This window comes from Rana temporaria, chromosome 8 (assembly GCF_905171775.1).
Source record: "Rana temporaria chromosome 8, aRanTem1.1, whole genome shotgun sequence".
In the NCBI taxonomy this organism is placed as follows: Eukaryota; Metazoa; Chordata; class Amphibia; order Anura; family Ranidae; genus Rana; species Rana temporaria.
Window position 1 is genome coordinate 45,392,941 of NC_053496.1, and position 21,363 is coordinate 45,414,303.

Here is a 21,363-nt window from a genome sequence, read left to right on the forward strand (position 1 = left end):
GTACAGCAAAGTCCTAAGGGCCGGTTCACACCACAATTTCTGCATTCTGGTGTGTTTTTTTTTATACATTTTTGGTGCATTCTCATAGCTCCTGACTTTTCTTTTTTTTGAGGGACTGTCCCTGATATAGAACAAAGTCCCTCTGTTTCTCTTTCTCATTAGTCCCTCATTTTGGTCATATATATATATTTTTTTAAATGTTTCCCAGTGCTAAACTTTTCATCCAATTTCTAAATTGCTGCATTTGTAAATTCCAAAAGCCAATATAAAAGGAATAGTAGTGGTTAAAAAAAAAAAAAAAAAAGCACTTGTGGCATTTTTTTTTGTATAATTCTCCTTTAAGGGGGTGTGTCAAGGGGCGTGTCCTATACCTACATTATTTTGCTAATAGGTGTCCCTCATTCCCATCTCAAAAAGTTGGGAGGTATGTATTATAGTGTTTCTCCCCTCTTTGTGAAAATAATTTCTCATCGCTGCACTGCTTCTCCGATCACTGATCAGTCACAGGATTGGGGGCTCGTCCGGGATGACCTGGGCTCAGACTGAGGACATCTAGTAGCAGAACAAAAATAAAGTACTGTGGGGTCAATTTCTAAATTTCCCCAAAAATATAAATGTTTTTTATCTTTTTGTGTTTATTTTTGTTGTTGTTTTTGAATGCATGACTATATACGTCAGCAGAATGGCACGGCTGGGCAGATCGACGCAAGTATACGTCGCCTTTAAGGCCCGGGGTTGCAGTCGCGTGCAAGTTCCATGAGTCTGACCACGGGACCCGCGGACTCGATGATCGTCTCTGCCTAGTGAAAAGGACACTGATCACAGCTCCCTGTAATCGGGAGCGGTGATCAGTGTTGTGTCACACGTAGCCACGCCCCCCCCAAAGTTAGAACACATCCCTAGGACACACTTGACCCCTTCAGTGCCCCCTACTGGTTAACCCCCTTCACTGCCAGTCACATTTATGCCGGAATCAATGCATTTTTATAGCACTGATCGCTGTGTTAAATGTGAATGGTCCCAAAATAGCGCCAAATGTGTCCGCCATAATGTCGCAGTCACGATAAAAATCACTGACCGCCGCATTTACTAGTAAAAAAGAATTATTAATAAAAATGCCATAAAACTATCCCTTATTTTGTAGATTTTTTTTTTTTTTTACCAAAAATATGTAGAATACTACACATCGGCCTAATCTAAGGAAATATATATAATTTTTTTTGGGGGGGGGGGATATTTATTATAGCAAAAAGTAAAAAATATTGCTTTTTTTTTTTAAATGTTCGCTCTATTTTTGTTTATAAAGCAAAAAATAAAAACTGCAGAGGTAATCAAATACCACCAAAAGAAAGCTCTATTTGTGGGGAAAATGATAAAAGGAGATGAAAATGCCCGGTATTGAAGTGGTTAAAATAAGTCAATCAAGTAGGAAAAAAAAAAATTTGACTTTATTAAATAGAAGAAATGTGGACTGAGACCAAAAGGTGAACATTTTATTTTTTTCATTATTCACTTAACACTAATGAGGAACCTACTGGAGGATAAAGCCGTTGAACTGAGGCTGTCACCTCTGAATTCCTCCCCATAATCCCTTGTTACTGTAAACATGGAGCCGGTAAGGCAATACCACGAGCCCTGAAATTCTTCTCCGAGGGCCAAAATAATCCACCTTTTACTGCTGCCGGGTCAACTGCTTACAGTCATTCCTATTGCATTACAACTGCTGCACCTAATGCCTGTTCCAGGGGCAGTCGTGTCAGGTTCCCTTTACCTGCAGCTTAGCAGGATGGCATGAATATTTCATGGGTATCCAGTTTCGAGTGGATTGTGTAAATCCAGAATTTGGGTCATAATAGTTAAAAAAAATAATAATAATTATTATAAATATATAACATACAGTGTGTGTGTGAAGATCCACTAACCTATCTGATTTACGATCCGCCGCCGCAAGTTTTTGAGGCGAGTGCTTAATTCAGAAAGCACTTACCTCAAAACTTGCGGCGGCGTATCGTAAATCCCCCGGCGGAATTAAAATTCCGCGGCTAGGGGGAGTGTACTATTTAAATCGGGCGCGTCCCCGCGCCGTCCGCAAATTTTCCCAGCATGCATTGCTCCAAATGACGTCGCAAGGACGTCATTGGTTTCAACGTTAACGTAAATTACGTCCAGCCGTATTCGCGAACGACTTGCACAAACGACGTAAAAAATTTAAAACTCGGCGCGGGAACGACGGCCATACTTAACATAGTACGCCGCACTTACCTCTGCTATAACAGGGGTAACTTTCTGCTGGAAAAAGCCGAACGCAAACGACGTAAAAAAAAAAATCGCCGGGCGGTCGTTCATTTCTGAATCGGCGTAAATGCTAATTTGCATATTCAACACGGAAGCGCCACCTAGCGGCCGGCCTGGAATTGCAGCCTAAGATCCGACGGTGTAAGTCACTTACACCTGTCGGATCTTAGGGATAGCTATGCGTAACCTGATTCTATGAATCAGGCGCATAGATACGACGGCCGGACTCAGAGATACCCCGTCGTATCTCCTATCTGAATCTGGCCCATTATATATATATATATATACACACTGTATATTATATACATATATTTATTATTATTATTATTTTTAACTATTATGACCCAAATCTTGGATTTACACTATAAAAAATATGTTTTATTTTTATATATATATATATATGTGTGTGTGTGTGATTTTATATATGCATATTTTTTATTTATATATATAATATATATGCATATTTTTTATTTTTTTTTATTGTGTAAATCCAGAATTTGGGACATAATAGTTTAAAAAAAGAATATTATATCATTTTTATTTTATTTTTGTTCTGGTGCCTATCATATAATAAACAAATCACAAAAATTCTAATTATTTAGCTACAATATGGAATGGATTTTTCAAGGTTTAAAGCTAAACTCCAGGCAAGCAGATAAAATAGATAAGGGGGTGGTTTCACCTAGACAAGGGTCTGCATCTCTGTCCATCCAGTCCTGGACACTGCAGCACTCGCTGTTTAGCAGGGGAGGGGACCTGATTTTTCTCAGCTGCATCTCAGTCACATTTACAAGTCTCGCCCCCCCCCCCCCCCGCCTGTGTCTGGACAGTCATGGGAGACACAGCAGACTGTTGAGGACACCTTTCAGTCACTCTGCTCTCCCCTGCTATTGGCATGCTCCTGCCCTGCAGGACAACTGGTTGGCTCCTTGTGCTGCTTCTTTCTCCACCTCTCTGACCACTGGTACCAGGTCAAATTCAGGTGCTCAAATGTTTTATCTGAAATGCAATGAGCTGGAATATCAGTGCTGGAAGTAGATGGCAATCCTGAATAATACAAAGATGGTGCCATCCTTCTGAAAAGAAAGGTAGATGCATAAAAAATAAAAAATAAAATGCAATTTGCAAAGCTATTTGTCCTGCGAAACTGTATGCACATTCTTTCTGTGAATGCCAGCAAGGGAAGTACTACATCATGCCTATAAATGGAGCTGACGATCATAGTAAATAAGTATGTGATCGTCAGCACCATCTAGTGGTCATAATGCAGCATTTTCCCGCTTTCACAATTTATTCTGAAGAACATCTGACCTGGAGAGAAAATAATCTAGTAAATTTCAGTTTTTGCTGGCATTCACACAAAACAAGCAGTTTTGCAGGAGGAATATTTCTGCAAATTTGCGCTTATCAACAATATTTGGTTACGTTCTATATGTACAGCAATATGTATCCACCTAGAATAAATAATGATACACACGTAATAAGAAATCTATAATATCATTGTGTTATCTTTGCAGGAGTCAGAAGCTGAGATGGATCTACGCACTGACGCCAACTAGAGAGGAAGCCGACTACATAAAAGATGGTAAGCCGCCAACCTTCTATTCATCAACTCAGTGACATGCACGGGCTACGATTTTTATATAACCCCCGAAAATGAGGACAAAAGTAGAGTAGCTGCCCATATCGACCAATCAGAACTTTTGTTTAGCTTTTTCATAGCATGAAATCTGCAAACTGATTGGTCGCTAACTTTTGCATTAATCTGTTTAAGTAAATCAGCCCCATCCTTATACTAGGACAGTGACCTATCAAGTGGGGGAGGGGAGGATCAGGATGATGGCCCTATAGGCTGCACTTTTTATATATACACTATGGGCCAGATTCTCGTAGATCGGCGTTAAACTATGCGGCCGTAACGTATCTCGTTTACGTTACGCGGCCGCAAGTTTTACGGGCAAGTGCTTGATTCACAAAGCACTTGCCTGTAAAGTTGCGGCGGCGTACCGTAAATTCTCCGGCGCAAGCTCGCCTAATTCAAATGATCCAGGTAGGGGGCGTGGATCATTTAAATTAAGCGCGTTCCCGCGCCGATCGTACTGCGCATGCGCCGTCCCTAAAATGTCCCGATGTGCATTGCGCTAAATGACGTCGCAAGGACGTCATTGGTTTAGACGTTAACGTAAATGGCGTCCAGCGCCATTCACGGACGACTTACGCAAACGATGTACTTTTTAAAATTTTGGCGCAGGAACGACGGCCATACTTAACATTGGTTGCCCCTCATATAGCAGGGGCAACTTTACGCGTCGCAAAAGCTACGGAAACGTCGTAAATTCACTGCGTCGACCGCGCGTACGTTCGGGAATCTCGCGTAAATTGCATAGACGGGGAAAACGACGTCGGCGACACCTAGCGGCGGAAAAAAAAAATGCATCTAAGATCTGACAGCGTAAGAGCCTTACGCCTGTCAGATCTAATGGATATCTATGCGTAACTGATTCTAAGAATCAGTCGCATAGATACGCCGGGACAGATTAGGACTTAGGCGGCGCAAATGGCGTTGCGCCGGCGTAAGCTCTTTGAGAATCTGGCCCTATATTGTCAAAAGTATTGGGACACCTGCCTTTACATGCATCTGATCTTTGATGGCATCCCAGTCTTAGTCCGTAGGGTTCCATATTGAGTTGGCCCACCCTTTGCAGCTATAACACCTTCAACTCTTCTGGGAAGGCTGTCCACAAGATTTAGGAGTGTGTCTATGGGAATGTTTGACCATTCTTCCAGAAGTGCATTTGTGAGGTCAGGCACTGATGTTGGACAAGAAGGCCTGGCTCGCAGTCTCCGCTCAGGTTGAGGTCAGGACTCTGTGCAGGCCTGTCAACTTCCTCCACCCCAAACTTGCTCATCTATGACTTTATGGACCTTGCTTTGAGCACCGGTCCAAAGGAGGGGGGATTTTGGTGTGGGTTTTTTTTTGTTTATGGGGTTGGGCTTGGCCCTTTAGTTCCAGTGTAGGGAACTCTTAAGGCATCAGCATACCAAGACATTTTGGATAATTTATTGCTCCCAACTTTGTGGGAACAGTTTGGGGATGGCCCCTTCCTGTTCCAATATGACTGCGCACCAAGACATGAATTAGTGAGTTTGGGGTGGAGGAACTTGACTGGCCTGCAGAGTCCTGACCTCAACCCAATAGAACACCTTTGGGATGAATTAGAGCGGGGACTGAGAGCCAGCAGGCCCCCGAGACCGGAAAAAAAACTGTCAGCGCATTCCTGAGGCCAGGAGGTCCATCTGGTTAGGATCGGAAAACCCTGCCAGAACGGTGTATGTTCCTTAAAGTGGAAGTAAACCCTTCAGGTTGATAGTTACAAAAACAGTTAACATTCCCGGCATGCCGGAAATGCTAGCTGTCACATTTGTTTGTGCTCTCAACCAAACTGCAAAACCATCCAATGGCTGATTTCATAACAGGTCACATGTACAGCATCATGGCAGTTTCAGATTAAACAGAGGTCAAGATGGCCGCTTCCTAGGCTGAAAACGATAGGAGGGTTTACTTCCACTTTAAGTACCCTCCCCCAGAATGCACAGCGGGTTGACCACGCCCACTGGGCTGCTTCTGGGAAGAAGGCCCCCAATGTACCCAGCTTATTGCATTTCCAACCTTGACTCCCGATGACAGCGACACCTGCAGGCAAGGGGAATATGTGCAATACAGCTGGACTGGAACAGAAACCCACAATTTGGTATAATCCTCTGAGCTAAACTACAGCTCAGGTAACTAAATGTACAAAATAGCGCCTACTCAACAGGAGCAGGGGGCGCTACACTGGCATGACATTAAAGTTCATGTGTGTGTAAAGGCACCTTTAGTAGCACTCTGACTGCTTTGTGTTTTTTTGCAAATTAGAAATGATGAAAGTGCATGTACAGGTAATAAAAAACATGTTACACTTACCTGCTTGCTGCAATGGTTTTGCACAGAGCAGCCCTGAACCTCCTCTTCTGTGGTCCCCTGCTGCCGCTCTCTGCTCCTCCTCTTTTTTGTGCCCCCCCCCATATCAAACCACTTTTTTATACTAATGCTATTTTCCGTACACATGAATCCTTCTAATATTTCTAAATTGATTTATTTTTAGGCCTTAAACAGGTGCAATGTTTAAAGTCCTACAAAGCGCGGGAAAATGACGAACTGTCGCTGGAGAAGGCGGACACCCTCATGGTGACACAGAGCAGTGATGACGGTAAGTGACGCCGACACACCCAGCAACTGAATTTCAATAGGGCGCGGCTCAGGGTCCCTTCAGGAAAACTTTGTAGCCACGTCTTGGTCTCTTATGATGATGATCATGGATACATTTTCTTCATGTTCAGAATTTGTGCCGCTGATTTTCCTTCTCGGGGGGGAAATTGTCCCAACACGATCGGATGACTTGTAGCCTGATGTTGGCTATTGGCTGAAATTGATTATAGTTATAGACAGGTAGTTACCCTCTTGGCTACATACCATGTACAGTATATAAAATGATGGCATCACCTAGGGAACAGTGCATAGAGTCTAGGGCAGGGGTCTCCAAACTTTCTTAGCAAAGGGCCAGTTCACTATCCTTCAGACTTTAGGGGGGCCGGACTGTGCCCAGTGGGGGGGAAAACAATGCCCCATCTTTGGTATTAGGGGGAGAAATAGTTGGCGTCAGTGGGAGGAATAGTGCCCCATTGTTGGTGACAGTGGGAGGACTTATAGCCCCATTGTTGGTGACAGTGGGTGGTTTTATGGCCCCATTGTTGGTGACAGTGGGTGGTTTTATGGCCCCATTGTTGGTGACAGTGGGTGGTTTTATGGCCCCATTGTTGGTGACAGTGGGAATTTTTAATAGCCCCATTGTTGGTGACAGTGGAAGGATTTTTGGCCCCATTGTTGGTGACAGTGGGAGGATCTAGGCCCCATTGTTGGTGTCAGTGGAAAGAGCCTCAAGGGCCGGATACAGGCAAGCAAAGGGCCGCATCTGGCCCCAGGGCCGCAGTTTGGAGACCCCTGGTCTATATGGGAATGTGAATGATAGAAGGTCTATAATCTAGTGGAATACCTACACCCAAGCTTAGTATGGTCAGTGAGAAGTTGTTCACCATAAACCAAATGTTACAATGGTCATGTACCCTTAAGGACAACCAACATATACCCAAAGTACCTGTATGTCCACAAAACTGCCAGTAAGAGACAGCCAAAGGAGTCCAATAGCTGAAGTAAACATGTCTGCTTTATTAACTACTTGAGCTACGGAAGTTTTTACCCCCTTCATGACCAGGCCATTTTTTGCTATACTTTAACTGGTAATTTCGTAATTTTTTTCTGTTTCAAACGTTTTTATTCAGTTTTAACAAGTGGTAAATATGCAAAAGTTCTGCCCACGCAGGGGCTAGCATTAAAGTTGGAACAGGTTTTGGCTCATAAGAAAAGCAAAAATAAAGCGACACTAGTAGAAAAAATTCAAAAGTAGTCAATTTAAGTGTGAATGATACCGATCCAGAGAGGCTCCTTGGTTTTCTTCTTTTTTAATTTTTTTATTTCAGGCTTAAAGTGGATGTAAACCCACTTTTATGTCACAATGTAGAGAATAAGATTTCCTATCATCTGTGCCCAGTCTTGCCACACAGAGTTAATCCAGCTCTGAGCAATCCTCTTTTACTGTTCAGTGAAAATTAACAGACTTCCAGATAAAAACCTGTCTAAATAAAAAGTCCTTTCCGTCCCCTTGCTTCGAGTGACAGGGTTTTTACATATCTCGTGCACTAGCTTGGACACATGCACATTCCTGGATGTTTATCATAATATGGGGGGTGATCCACAGTTCATTGTGAGAGGTAATGTATGTCACTCGAAGCAAGGGGACGGAAAGGACTTTTTATTTAGACAGGTTTTTATCTGGAAGTCTGTTAATTTTCACTGAACAATAAAAGAGGATTGCTCAGAGCTGGCAAGACTGGGCACAGATGATAGGAAATCTTATTCTCTACATTGTGACATCCACTTTAATCCCCTTTTATTTTCATCTGGTGATCCTGCTAGTAACACTTTCTGTCCTAAGGTCCTATGTGTCATGCTAAATCAGGACTACAGAATGTCCCACTTGCATCATCTCAAGTAAACATGGGGAGGGGGGGTGTTCTGTAGTTGTTCTCAGCAGGGCAGCCATCAGAAATTTTGGGGGCCCTTATAAAGCGTTAGGCCTGGGCCCCCCTCTCCAGCCACGAGATGAGAACCAGGGGGGTGCTATCTCAACTTTCCTCCCTCCTGCCGAGCACGTTGAGAACCAGGGCTGTCTTAATGAGAGGGCACACCTGGGCACTGCCCAGGGGCCCCAGCTGCATGGGGGGCCCCTGCACTTTCCCCAAAGCAGCTTGTCCTTGAGCCCGCACTGCCCATGATGGCACTGAGAGTGATAGATGCACAGGGGAGGCAGTCTGCCTCCTACCTACTTGATGTCTGTTTACCTGCACTGTCATCATTGTAGGGGCCCCAGAGCATTACTTTGCCCAGGGGCCCATGATGCTATTAAGACAGCCCTGTTGAGAACCTGGGGGGGGTTCTGACGAAGAGAGTGTTCTCGCTCCTCTCCTCCCTCCAGCCGTGGCGGGCGACCAGGCCCCTGGAGGAAATTCGGGCCCCTTACAGGTGTAATGCCTGTACCCCCCTGATGGTGGCCCTGGATCTCAGTAAAGCAGAAGCTCTGTGCTGTCAGCTTAAAGGGAGGTTCACCCTAAAAAACACTTTCTCTAATTACACTGGCCCCCCACATTACAATATGATTATGCCTGTTATGTTTTTTTTGATGCTGTACATACCTTCGTACAGCTATTCACCTGTGGCTTCGGGGGTTGCGAGTCCCGTGGGAGTGGGCGTTCCTCACATGCTGGTGATTGACGTTTTGACAAAAAAACAGCTCCCCCCGTCGCGTAAGCCGCGTCACGATTGGCGAAAGGAGCCGAACGGCGATGCGCAGGCGCAGTATAGCGCCGACTCGCCGTTCGGCTCCTTTCGCCAGTCGTGACGCAGCTTACGCGACGGGGGGAGCTGTTTTTTTGTCAAAACGTCAATCACCAGCATGTGGGGAACGCCCACTCCCGCGGGACTCGTAACCCCGAAGCCACGGGTGAATAGCTGTACGAAGGTATGTACAGCATCAAAAAAAACATAACAGGCATAATCGTATTGTAATGTGGGAGGCCAGTGTAATTAGAGAAAGTGTTTTTTAGGGTGAACCACCCCTTTAATAAGGGAAGTTCGAATCTCGCTGCAATTCCAGCAGAACAAAACGCTTGCATTGGTATATTTTACAGAACAAAGGCAAACAAATAAGGGAAGATCACTGATGGGGCCTTTCAGTTTTGATATATTTGTGTCCATTTTCCTGGCTAATGTCTGATTTTCTACTCCAGGCTGGTTATGTGGAATGCGCCTTTCCGATCTCCATTCCGGCTGGTTCCCGCAGTGCCACGTCCAGTTTATCAGCCGAAACGCCTGTCTCCGCAACCTTCAAGAAGAGCAGCGACTACGGAATGCCCGTGCCAAGCTTCATCCCGCAAATTGATCTCCGCTAATGGGACAACCCATTGTGACCCTGCTGCCTAATCTACCCAATCCGCTTCCTGCAGCCTGACCTATTAATTTTCCTATTGGCTAATTACCTCTGTCCTTGTCAGTCTGACCTTCCCATAGTACAGGCTCCTCCTTACGCCTCTTGGGCAACTCCATTGTTGCCTCCAACTGTCATTTTAAGGAACTCTTCATGACACGTGTAAATGTTCTTTTGCGCTGATATAGTGATTTGAGCGCTGGCGATTTTCTCTTTTTCTCAAAGAAATAGATGTATTTATATTTTTAATAAAATATCAAACATTGTAGCGCTTGGCTTTGTTTTAATTTTGTAAGAATCCCCACAATTTACATGTTTCTGCCCTCTCTATTTCTTTTTCATTTTAACTTTTGTCCTTTTTTATTTATTGTCGTTTTGGAGAGAATCATGAATGATTATAACCCCTGTAGGTTTATATTGCTGTTTCTGTACCATTGGAAAAATGTTCTCTCCACTGCCGTGTGGTCACTGAGACAGGAAGTAAGCAAATTCTCTTTAATGAGGACAAAAAAATTACACATTTGTAAATAAAAAATTGTATATATATATTTTATACAAATGTGCGTGTGTCTAATATATTTTTATTTTTTTAAGGCAAAAGCAAGAACTCAGGTATTTAATCCCTTTACAAAGCCCAACTAGAGTAGGGGTCTCCAAACTTTCTTAAAGTGGAAGTAAACCCTCCTATCATTTTCAGCCAAGGAAGCTGGCATCTTGGCCTCCGTTTAATTATCAACTGCCATGATGCTACACATGTGATCAATTGGCACCAGCTATTGGATGGTTTGACAATTTGGTTAAGGCCCCTTTCACACAGGGGCAGGGGCAGCGTCGGCGGTAAAGCGCCGCCGATTTTAGCGACACTTTACCATCAATTTCGCGGCACTATTCGGCTGCTAGCGGGAGGGGGTGGTTTTACCCCCCGCTAGTGGCTGAGAAAGGGTTAAAAAAACACTGCAAAGCACCTCTGCAGATTCGTTTTGCCACTCCTCCATCGCTCCTTCCCATTGAAATCAATGGAGCACTGCAGCTATACCGCGGTGCCCTATTGATTTCAATGGGAAGGAGCGATGGAGGTGCAGTATACACACACACTGCTCCAAAGATGCTGCTAGCAGGACTTTCTTTACCGTCCTGCTAGCGAACCGATCCAGTGTGATAACAGCAGCGGCTGTTTCAGGTTCGGTTTGCAGGTGCTATTTTTAGCGCTGTAGCGCCTGCAAACCGACCCAGTGTGATAGGGGTCTTATGCCGGCAATACACAGTTTGAATTTCGAAAGAATTTTCTTTCGAATTTTTTTTTCTAAAATTCTAAGAATTTTCGTACGAATTTCGCACCGCTGGTGGGCTGCAGCAACAGCTGATTTTCGTGCGGCTATCAAATTTGAGGAATTGGACTTGTTGGAAATGTTTTGAAAAACAAACGATTTTCTAATCAATGATGGGAGAATTGTGCAAGTAAAGAAAAGAAAATTCCCGGAGAGAAAGAAGATTCCCAGACACATTTTCTGTAGCAACATGAAGGCTTGGTCAGCCGAATTTCAAAAATCAATGGTGGCACCATCAGAACCAAAGGCCAGTTTATTGTCCTTCAGACTTGGGGGAGCCGGACTGTGGGCAGTAAGAGTAGAAAATGTCCTGGGGTCACTGGGGGTAAAGAGTGTCCCATCTTTGGTATTAAGGGGATGAATAGTGCCACATCATTGGTGTCATTGGAAGGAGTAGTGCCCCAGCATTGGTGTCAGTGGAAGGAGTAGTGCCCTATCATTGGTGTCAGTGGAAGGAGTAGTGCCACATCATTGGTGTCAGTGGAAGGAATAGAGATTCAAGGCCTGGACAAAGGCAAGCAATGAATTGCATCTGGCCCCTGGGCAGCAGCTTGAAGACCACTGAACTAGAGCAACAAATAAAAGTTGTAAGGCCCCTTTCTAGCAGGTGTCATCTGTTCCATTAAGCAAGGAGTCAATGAACTGATCCCCCGTGGAATTGGTAGAGAATGGTTCAGAGGTCACTTTTTGTGTCCATTCAGTGTTTAGCTCCATTTAAAAACAGGAACTTTCTGAACCCATATTAGGTCTATGGTTGTCTGACTTGCTTCTCTATACATCATACTTCCTCCAACCTGTCATGTTTTGGCCCGGAAAACCAGAAAAGAATGCAGACTTTTTGCATTTTTTTTTCCAGACATGGACAGACTCGGAGGTAAGCGAATGTAAACTGATGCTCGTCCATTTACATCCATCTACCTATAGACTTATATGGAACCCACGATTGGGTCCACCTGAAAAACTGACAGACGGACTGGATCAGAAAGTCCATATGGAAGGGGTCTAAGGTTGGCCATAGATTTGTGTGTTTTTTTTTATTTATTTTTTATCAATAAAAATGAATGGATTCCCCATTGCACACAAGCAAGGTGGATGGCGGAATCCTACCCGCCGTGCCATTGTATTCTGACAGAGGGGACACCTCTGCTGTCAGAATACGTTGATCAGCACTGCAGCTTCTTCCGTTTTGGGTGAAACTGATCAGAGGACAGTCAGGTGTAAAAGCACATCAGATTCCTGGCCACCCATAGAGCAGGGCTGGCTCTATCCGTATCTACTCTGCAGATACTGAGAGGACACGGATGTGCCATCAGCAGAGGATCTGTGAGCTAATCGGACAGGGTCCATCCTGCCTAAAAAGGGGACTACATTCACACAGATGTTTTGCCACGGTGAGAATGGAAGTGGCAGGAATCTGAAACCTGTGGCTGTTTTTGACAGGCGTGAGTGGCTCTGATTTCAACGGCAAAGTGCGTCCAGCAGTGATTGTCACAGGTAATCGTTGGCTCCTGTGAACGGCCTCAAATTGCTGCAGCCCCCGACAACCTGTCATTGAGGTGTATGGGCTCGGTGGCCACAGCTGTACACTCACACCTGTCAAAAAACACCTGCAGGAATCTGCAGAATTCTGCCACTGCCATTCACATCACGGCAATACGCCTGTGCACAATTCTTTATGGTACAAGCAGAGCTTTTTTTTCTCAGAAAATAGGTGCAGGAACTCAACCACCACCCCGTTCAGATTTCACAAACAGTAGGAGGGTCTTAAAGGGGCATTACATACCAGGATTGCATTGCATACAGAGTGCAGAGCTGTCACTTGTATCCTATTTTTTCTTTTTTATACATCACGGGACACAGAGTTGGGCTAATATTCATTACCTACTGGGACATCCTAGAACAATAGCCTTAAGGGAAGGGAGACACCCTGCCAAACAATAGACCTTCCGTTTTTATACGGCAGCCCGCAGAACACTGTGGCGGAAAGCCGAATCCTCTTGATAAATTTTGTGAACATATGCCCTGAGGACCAGGTAGCAGCCTTACAAATCTGAGCCACAGATGCCTAATGGCGAAAAGCCCAGGAGGTTCTTACACCCCTGGTAGAATGAGCTCTCACCCTAAAGAGAGGAGCTTTATGTTTCAGCCCTTGGCCTGAATGACCAATTGACGGGCATTATTGGCAATGGAAGCTTTAGAAGCTGCCAGCCCTTTTCTGGGTTCTTTTGGTAAAACCCAATAAAAAAAAAAAAAGTCTGATCCATGGACAGGGGTCAAGTCCTGGGGGAAAAAGTGTGGGAACTCCCACCCAAGATCCACTCCCCCAACAAAAAAAAAAAATGATACCGTACGCTCATATGCATAATTACTAAACCGCATGTTTTTTTTTTTTTTCTATCCACTGTACCTTAGTAATCCTTTATGTTACTGGCTGCTTCCTGTACAGTGAGGAAAATAAGTATTTGAACACCCTGCTATTTTGCAAGTTCTCCCACTTGGAAATCATGGAGGGGTCTGAAATTGTTATTGTAGGTGCATGTCCACTGTGAGACATAATCAAAAAAAAAAATCCAGAAATCACAATGTATGATTTTTTTAACTATTTATTTGTATGATACAGCTGCAAATAAGTATTTGAGCACCTGAGAAAATCAATGTTAATATTTGGTACAGTAGCCTTTGTTTGCAATTACAGAGGTCAAACGTTTCTTTTAGTTTTTCACCAGGTTTGCACACACTGGAGGAGGGATTTTGACCCACTCCTCCACACAGATCTTCTCTAGATCAGTCAGGTTTCTGGGCTGTCGCTGAGAAACACGGAGTTTGAGCTCCCTCCAAAGATTCTCTATTGGGTTTAGGTCTGGAGACTGGCTAGGCCACGCCAGAACCTTGATATGCTTCTTACAGAGCCACTCCTTGGTTATCCTGGCTGTGTGCTTTGGGTCATTGTCATGTTGGAAGACCCAGCCTCGACCCATCTTCAAAGCTCTAACTGAGGGAAGGAGGTTGTTGCCCAAAATCTCGCAATACATGGCCCCGGTCATCCTCTCCTTAATACAGTGCAGTCGCCCTGTCCCATGTGCAGAAAAACACCCCCAAAGCATGATGCTACCACCCCCATGCTTCACAGTAGGGATGGTGTTCTTGGGATGGTACTCATCATTCTTCTTCCTCCAAACACGGTTAGTGGAATTATGACCAAAAAGTTCTATTTTGGTCTCATCTGACCACATGACTTTCTCCCATGACTCCTCTGGATCATCCAAATGGTCATTGGCAAACTTAAGACGGGCCTTGACATGTGCTGGTTTAAGCAGGGGAACCTTCCGTGCCATGCATGATTTCAAACCATGACGTCTTAGTGTATTACCAACAGTAACCTTGGAAATGGTGGTCCCAGCTCTTTTCAGGTCATTGACCAGCTCCTCCCGTGTAGTCCTGGGCTGATTTCTCACCTTTCTTAGGATCATTGAGACCCCACGAGGTGAGATTTTGCATGGAGCCCCAGTCTGAGGGAGATTGACAGTCATGTTTAGCTTCTTCCATTTTCTAATGATTGCTCCAACAGTGGACCTTTTTTCACCAAGCTGCTTGGCAATTTCCCCGTAGCCCTTTCCAGCCTTGTGGAGGTGTACAATTTTGTCTCTAGTGTCTTTGGACAGCTCTTTGGTCTTGGCCATGTTAGTAGTTGGATTCTTACTGATTGTATGGGGTGGACAGGTGTCTTTATGCAGCTAATGACCTCAAACAGGTGCATCTAATTTAGGATAATAAATGGAGTGGAGGTGGACATTTTAAAGGCAGACTAACAGGTCTTTGAGGGTCAGAATTCTAGCTGATAGACAGGTGTTCAAATACTTATTTGCAGCTGTATCATACAAATAAAGTGATTTCTGGAATTTTTTTTTTGATTATGTCTCTCACAGTGGACATGCACCTACGATGCCAATTTCAGACCCCTCCATGATTTCCAAGTGGGAGAACTTGCAAAATAGCAGGGTGTTCAAATACTTATTTTCCTCACTGTATATGGATTCATCAGGTAGTGTGTGGGTATTCCTTCACTTCCTCGATGCCGCAATGTTTTTTGCTTTTGTCTGCCGCGAGTTATCGCGGGATTTAGAAAGAACTTTAAGCTAGTGAAGGATTGGTTCGGGCGGCTCGGCTGCTCTAGTCCTGCAAAGGGAACTGCGTTCCTGCTGTGAAAAAAGTGCAGGGACTCCGTTCCCACAGGACTTGAGCCCTGTCCTCGGACCTCCGCAGAGCTAGACAAATAAACCTGGACTGCCCGGACAACATCCAAAGAATGCAGTCGCCTCTCTTCTGCTGAACGGGGGTGAGAGAAAAAAGAAGGCAAAATAATGTCCTGATTTAAATGCAAGGCCGAAACTGCCGGCAAAAAAGATGGAACTGGTTAACAATAAAACATTACAATGTAGCAATATAGTATACAGTACAGTAAGAACAGAACATTACCTCCAATAAAACAAAAAATATATTTGGCTTTTTTCTTTTTTATGTTTTTTTTTTACACTTTTTGTAACTATAAAAAACTTTAAACATTCCAGGCTAGGGTCTCTCAAAATGCGATGGCCATCTAACATCTTCAGAGACCCCGTGAAATTGTGTGCCCTAGGATTGTGCCATGCTTTACCGTATACTAATAATCCACTAGTATGTGGTAGCGACGGAAACAGTCCTGGATGCAGAGGCCAGGTTGGCCAGGACAGGGGGGACAAAAAATAGCGGGTGTCACGCCTATAATCTGCATTTGTTACAGACACAACGGGCCAGATTCAGAAAGAAGTTACGCTGGCGTATCTATTGATACGCAGCGTAACTTCTAGGATGCGCCGGCGTATCTTCTTTCTGTATTCAGAAAGCAAGATACGCCGAAATTTGGCTAAGATACGACTGACGTAAGTCTCTTACGCCGTCGTATCTTAGTTGCATATTTACGCTGGCCGCTAGGTGGCGCTTCCGTAGATTTACGCATAGAATATGCAAATTAGGTAGATACGCCGATTCAGAAACGTACGTTCGCCCGGCGCATTTGTTTTACGTCGTTTACGTAAGGCTTTTTCCGGCGTAAAGTTACCCTTGCTATATAAGGCGTAGCCAATGTTAAGTATGGACGTCGGGCCAGCGTCGAATTTAGCGTTGTTTGCGTAAGTCGTTCACGAATAGGGATTTGCGTAAGTTACGTTCACGTCAAAACCAATGAGGCTTTGTGGCGTAATTTGGAGCATACGCACTGGGATACGTCCACGGAAGGCGCATACGCCGTTCATTAAAAACGTCATTTACGTGGGGTCAAGGCTCATTTTAATACAACACGCCCACTGCCTGGACAATTTGTATTAGGCGGGCTTACGCCAGACCATTTACACTACGCCGCCGTAACTTAGAGCGCAAGTTCTTTCTGAATACAGGACCTGCTGCTCTAAGTTACGGCGGCGTAGTGTATCTGAGATATGCTACGCCCGCCTAAAGATAGGCAGATGTTTCTGAATCCGGGCCATCATCTTTTGTAAGGTGTTCTTTGGGTAGAGGTACCAGAGAGGACATCTGGAAAATGCCTCTTATGCAGCTGGCTCACTGCATGTGGATTTGGAAATTGGGCCACAGCACCTTCTGGAAACAAAAGGGCTGTGATGATCTCTTCCTGGAATTTTAGGAAGGATCCACTTCTTCCTGACGCTTTGCATAGCACATAAGCGTTGAACAGAGCCAATTGGAATAAATATACAAACACTTTCTTGTACCATCATCTGGTTGTCAAAGTCCACCCTTCCCATGTTAAGGTTGTATTCGTGGACACAGAGGGCCAGATCCACATACATTTCGATCGGCGCAGCGTATCGGAGATAGACTACGCCGCCGTACCTTACCTGGCGTATATTCGAATCCTCAGCAAGTTCGCCCCGTAAGTTACGGCGGCGTAGTGTATTTCTGGCGGCGGATTTCAAATTGGGCGGGTTTCATTTAAATGAAGCGCGTCCCCGCGCCGAATGAACTGCACATGCGTCGTCCAGAAATTTCCCGCCGTGCTTTGCGTGAAATGACGTCGCAACGACGATTTTCACCAGAAGGTAGAGCGCCACTACCGTGTTTCCCCCGAAAATAAGCCCGGGTCTTTTATTAATTTTGGCAACAAAAGTCTCAGTAGGGCTTATTTTCGGGGTAGGTCTTAATATATTTGCTATCTCCCTGCCTGTCATGAACCCCCAGTTTGGAACATGCCCAAATTCTTTCTTTTACAGTAGCACAGAATATAGAATGTGTGTGCCCCTGCAATCCAACAGTGCTAAACACCTCAGCCTTCCTTCACCTCTCCCAGCCACCAGCGAGGGACCCCAGCCCCCCTCCCTCTGTAATGCTCGAAGCAGACCAGCATGTGAGGAAAAAAAACCTGTAAATAGTACCTTGTGGAGACCAGAGTATCCATGCTGCATAACACACACATGTTGATTGGAGAGGCTCTGCACCGTAGATTCAGTGACCCGCCGAAGCTCTGTGAAGGGAGGGGGACCAAGCTCCCCGCAGACAGGCAGGAGAAGAGACCGGAGTATCCATGCTGCATACCACACACGTTGATTGCAGAGGCACCGTACGGTACTTTCAGTGACCCACCAAAGCTCTGTGAAGGGAGGGGGGGCCAAGATCCCACGCAGACAGGCGGGAGAAGAGGAGACCAGCGGGGAGATCAGTTGAGCGCCGCTCTGTATCAAAGGCACCTGACACTGCTACAGACACACTGCACACCGCCGTAACAGGATTATACTGCAATTCCTCAAAAATCACACAATCACCTCGAACTAGGGCTTATTTTCGGAGTAGGGCTTATATTGCAGCCCTCCTGGAGAATAGCGATAGGTCTTATTTTCGGGGTAGGTCTTATTTTCAGGGAATCATCATGCGATTGCACCTCAGCAACCCAGGAATGGGGTTGGGTACACCTGACCTTAGCAAGGACATCTACTCCGTCATCAGAGCTATCTGTCAGGGTGCTGCTTCTCTCTACAAGTTTGAATACTAAGCCTAACTCTGACAGTGAGGACATCGCTCTCATCTGTCATGCTCAGTATCCTGTAGGCCTCTTCACTAGTGTACCTTTTATTTGACATTTTGGCCAATAAATTTATAGGTACCTACTGTGGCTCACAGGTAAAAAAGCACCTGGCTGTCAAGGACTGTTTGAACCGCTACAAAAAAATGTAACTGCTAGCACTAGCAGAGATCAGGCCTGACTAGGGTGCCCACGTGTCCCGGATTGCCCGGGACTGTCCCGCAATTGACATGTCTGTCCCAGGTCCCGGGCACCTTTATTCCGGGACAATACAATGTCCCGGAATGAAATAGAGGACACCACCCCCTACTTACTAATAACTACATTTCCAGAACTGGTTTCTAGTGCCAGCGCTGCACTGGCATCTTGCAACCAGTGACAATTTACTCTCAGACAGTGAGGCCGGGAGCGAGGCATGTGCCTAGTGCAGCACTGCTGTCCCCACCCACCTTGGCACCTCCTCCTTCTATGGCACCCAGCCGCAAGCAGCAGGGACTGGTGTGATCTTCACTCTCCAGATTGCGACGCCACTCCTTTTCTTTTACGCATTGGGCTCATGCAGAGGGAGTGACAGCAGCACTGCATCTGGTGGCATGCTATGGGTGGCAAGCGGCACTGCATCTGGTGGCACAATCACCTGACAAATAACCCGCCAAATTCCCCATCAACCAGGAGATTACATTTCCCCTGCCCCCTCATCTTTTTTTGGGGAAGGTGAGAAAGGGGGTGTCCCTGAATGGCAGTTTGGAAATGTGGTCACCCTAGGCCTGACTCTGTTAACGCTGCGGTTTTGTGTACTGTGTATCAGAAGTTACAGTGATCTACTGACACTGCACTTGTTGGGGGGGGGGGCATGGGGGCTAAACGCAGGTGCTGGCAGGTGTCGGGGCTGATCCTGCTAATGCTGCATTTTTGAGAACACTATACTATTGGGGACGCTAGCATAGTTCTGATCTGATCAAAGATATTGATCCGTTTAGACTATACTAGTAATGGAGGTGTATAGTGTGTGTGTGTTAGTGTTACTCAAAGGGTTATAATGTATTAGTGAATATGTGGCGGGCAATCTGACGCTGTCTGGAATTAACGCTAATTGACGCTGACGCTATCTAGCGTCACCTATGACACTAATACAGTGATTAGTAAAATATCTGTACACGGTACCCGATGACACTGTGACAGGGGGTGAAAGGGTTAACGTGCGATCAAGGGGTTAAATGTGCCTAACTATGTGTTCTGGTGTAAGTGCAGTGCTTTTACTCACTGCAGATGCAATCTTCTCTCACACTGGATCTAAAAAGGACTCCAAGGGCCATATTCAGGTAGATCAGCGGATCTTTAGATCCGCGTGATCTATCTGATTTAAGATACCCTGCCGCAAGTTTGAGAGGCAAGTGGGTAATTCACAAACCACTTACCTCCAAACTTGCGGCGGCGTATCGCAAATCCCCCGGCGGAATTCAAATTCCGCGGCTAGGAGGAGTGTACTATTTAAATCAGGCGCGTCCCCGCGCCGATTTAAATGAGCATGCGCAGGTCGTGAATTTTCCCGGCGTGCATTGCTCCCACTGACGTCACTAGGACGTCAGTGGTTTCGACGCTTACGTAAACAACGTCCATCCGTATTACAGAACGATTTACGCAAACAACGTAAAAAAAATCAAAAGCGACGCGGGAACGACGGCTATACTTAACATTGGCTGCGCCTCATAGAAGCAGGGGTAAGTATACGCCGGGAAAGCCGCTACGGAAACGTCGTAACAACACTGCGTCGGGTCCGCGTACGTTCGTGAATTCGCGGATCTCGCTGATTTACATATTATTCAACGTAAATCAGCGGGAACGCCCCCCGCGCCATTTTTTAATTACAAATAAGATCTGACGGTGTAACACAGTTACACCTGTCGGATCTTAGCCATATCTATGCGTAACTGATTCTATGAATCAGGCGCATAGATAAGACCAGTGTAAGTCAGAGATACAACGGCGTATCAGGAGATACACCGTCGTATCTCTTTGTGAATCTGGCCCCAGGAGTGGAGATTACATAATTTCCTGTGTTTCCTGTTTATATTACACAGGCACAGGAGGTTCTGTCGTTTGTCAGAACCGATCAGCAGGTCCAGGCCATAAATCATTGGCTTGGACCTACCTGGACCTGTAGATTGGTTGGTTCTGAATCGAATCAGAACATCGCCTGTGTCCTAGCAACGCTAGGCAGCTTCTTCAAAGCAGTGGTAAACCGCTGTGTGTGTGTGTTTTTTTTTTTTTTGCAACCTGCAAGGTAATGGCATAAAGTGCTAGTGTGCATAGCATACTAGCACATTATGTTAAACTTACCTCAAAATGAAGCCCTCCTGCGCTGTCACCACTGGGAAGGCTTCCATCTTCACCCAGTATTCCTTCTGGTTTCGCGGACTATGGCTCTGTGAGTGGCCAGAGCTGCAATGACATCCTGGGTAGCCGGCCTGGGTATCCGTTCCTTCAGATCTCATGCGCTGGTGACGTCACCGGCTGCATGTACAGTAAATATCCCATAACCACTTAAGGAACGCCCACCGCATATATACTGCGGCAGGGCGGCCCTATTGCACGAAACAGCCTACCTTTACATCGTTTCAGGCACGAAATACTGTGGCCGCGCATGCACCGCCAGTGACGTGTGCACGGCCACAGTATCTCGAGCCCAAAACGACGTACAGGTACTGTACTGTACAAGATACTGTGGCCACGCGCGTGCCGCCGGTGGCTGCATGCACAGTAAATATCCCTTAACCACCTAGGACCGCCCACTGCATATATACTGCGGCAGAGCGGCCCTATTGTGTGAAACTACATACCTGTACTGTATGAGATACCGTGATGGTGCGTGCACCCCGCTGCACAGCTGGGGAACGGATGCACGGGTTTTGGCGGCCGCGATGTCCTCCGGCCACCAACGATCGCTCCTAAGAGAGAGGCAGAAAGGCGGATCTGCCGATGTAAACAAAGCACAATTTTCTGTCTTTTTCTGTTTATAGCGCAAAAAATA

The 21,363-nt window shown here is 45.6% G+C and overlaps 1 protein-coding gene across 3 annotated transcripts in view; it reads left to right on the forward strand.

The window, feature by feature from the left end:
- Positions 1–10,203, forward strand: part of LOC120946865 — a 79,050-nt gene extending 68,847 nt beyond the window's left edge. For all 3 annotated transcript variants that reach the window (XM_040361661.1, XM_040361662.1, XM_040361663.1), the window contains exons 13-15: positions 3,813–3,880; positions 6,441–6,545; positions 9,739–10,203. In XM_040361661.1, the coding sequence (XP_040217595.1) occupies positions 3,813–3,880; positions 6,441–6,545; positions 9,739–9,890 (325 nt within the window). In that variant the 3' untranslated portion in view covers positions 9,891–10,203. The remainder of the gene's footprint in view (positions 1–3,812; positions 3,881–6,440; positions 6,546–9,738) is intronic.
- Positions 10,204–21,363: the final 11,160 nt, after the last annotated feature.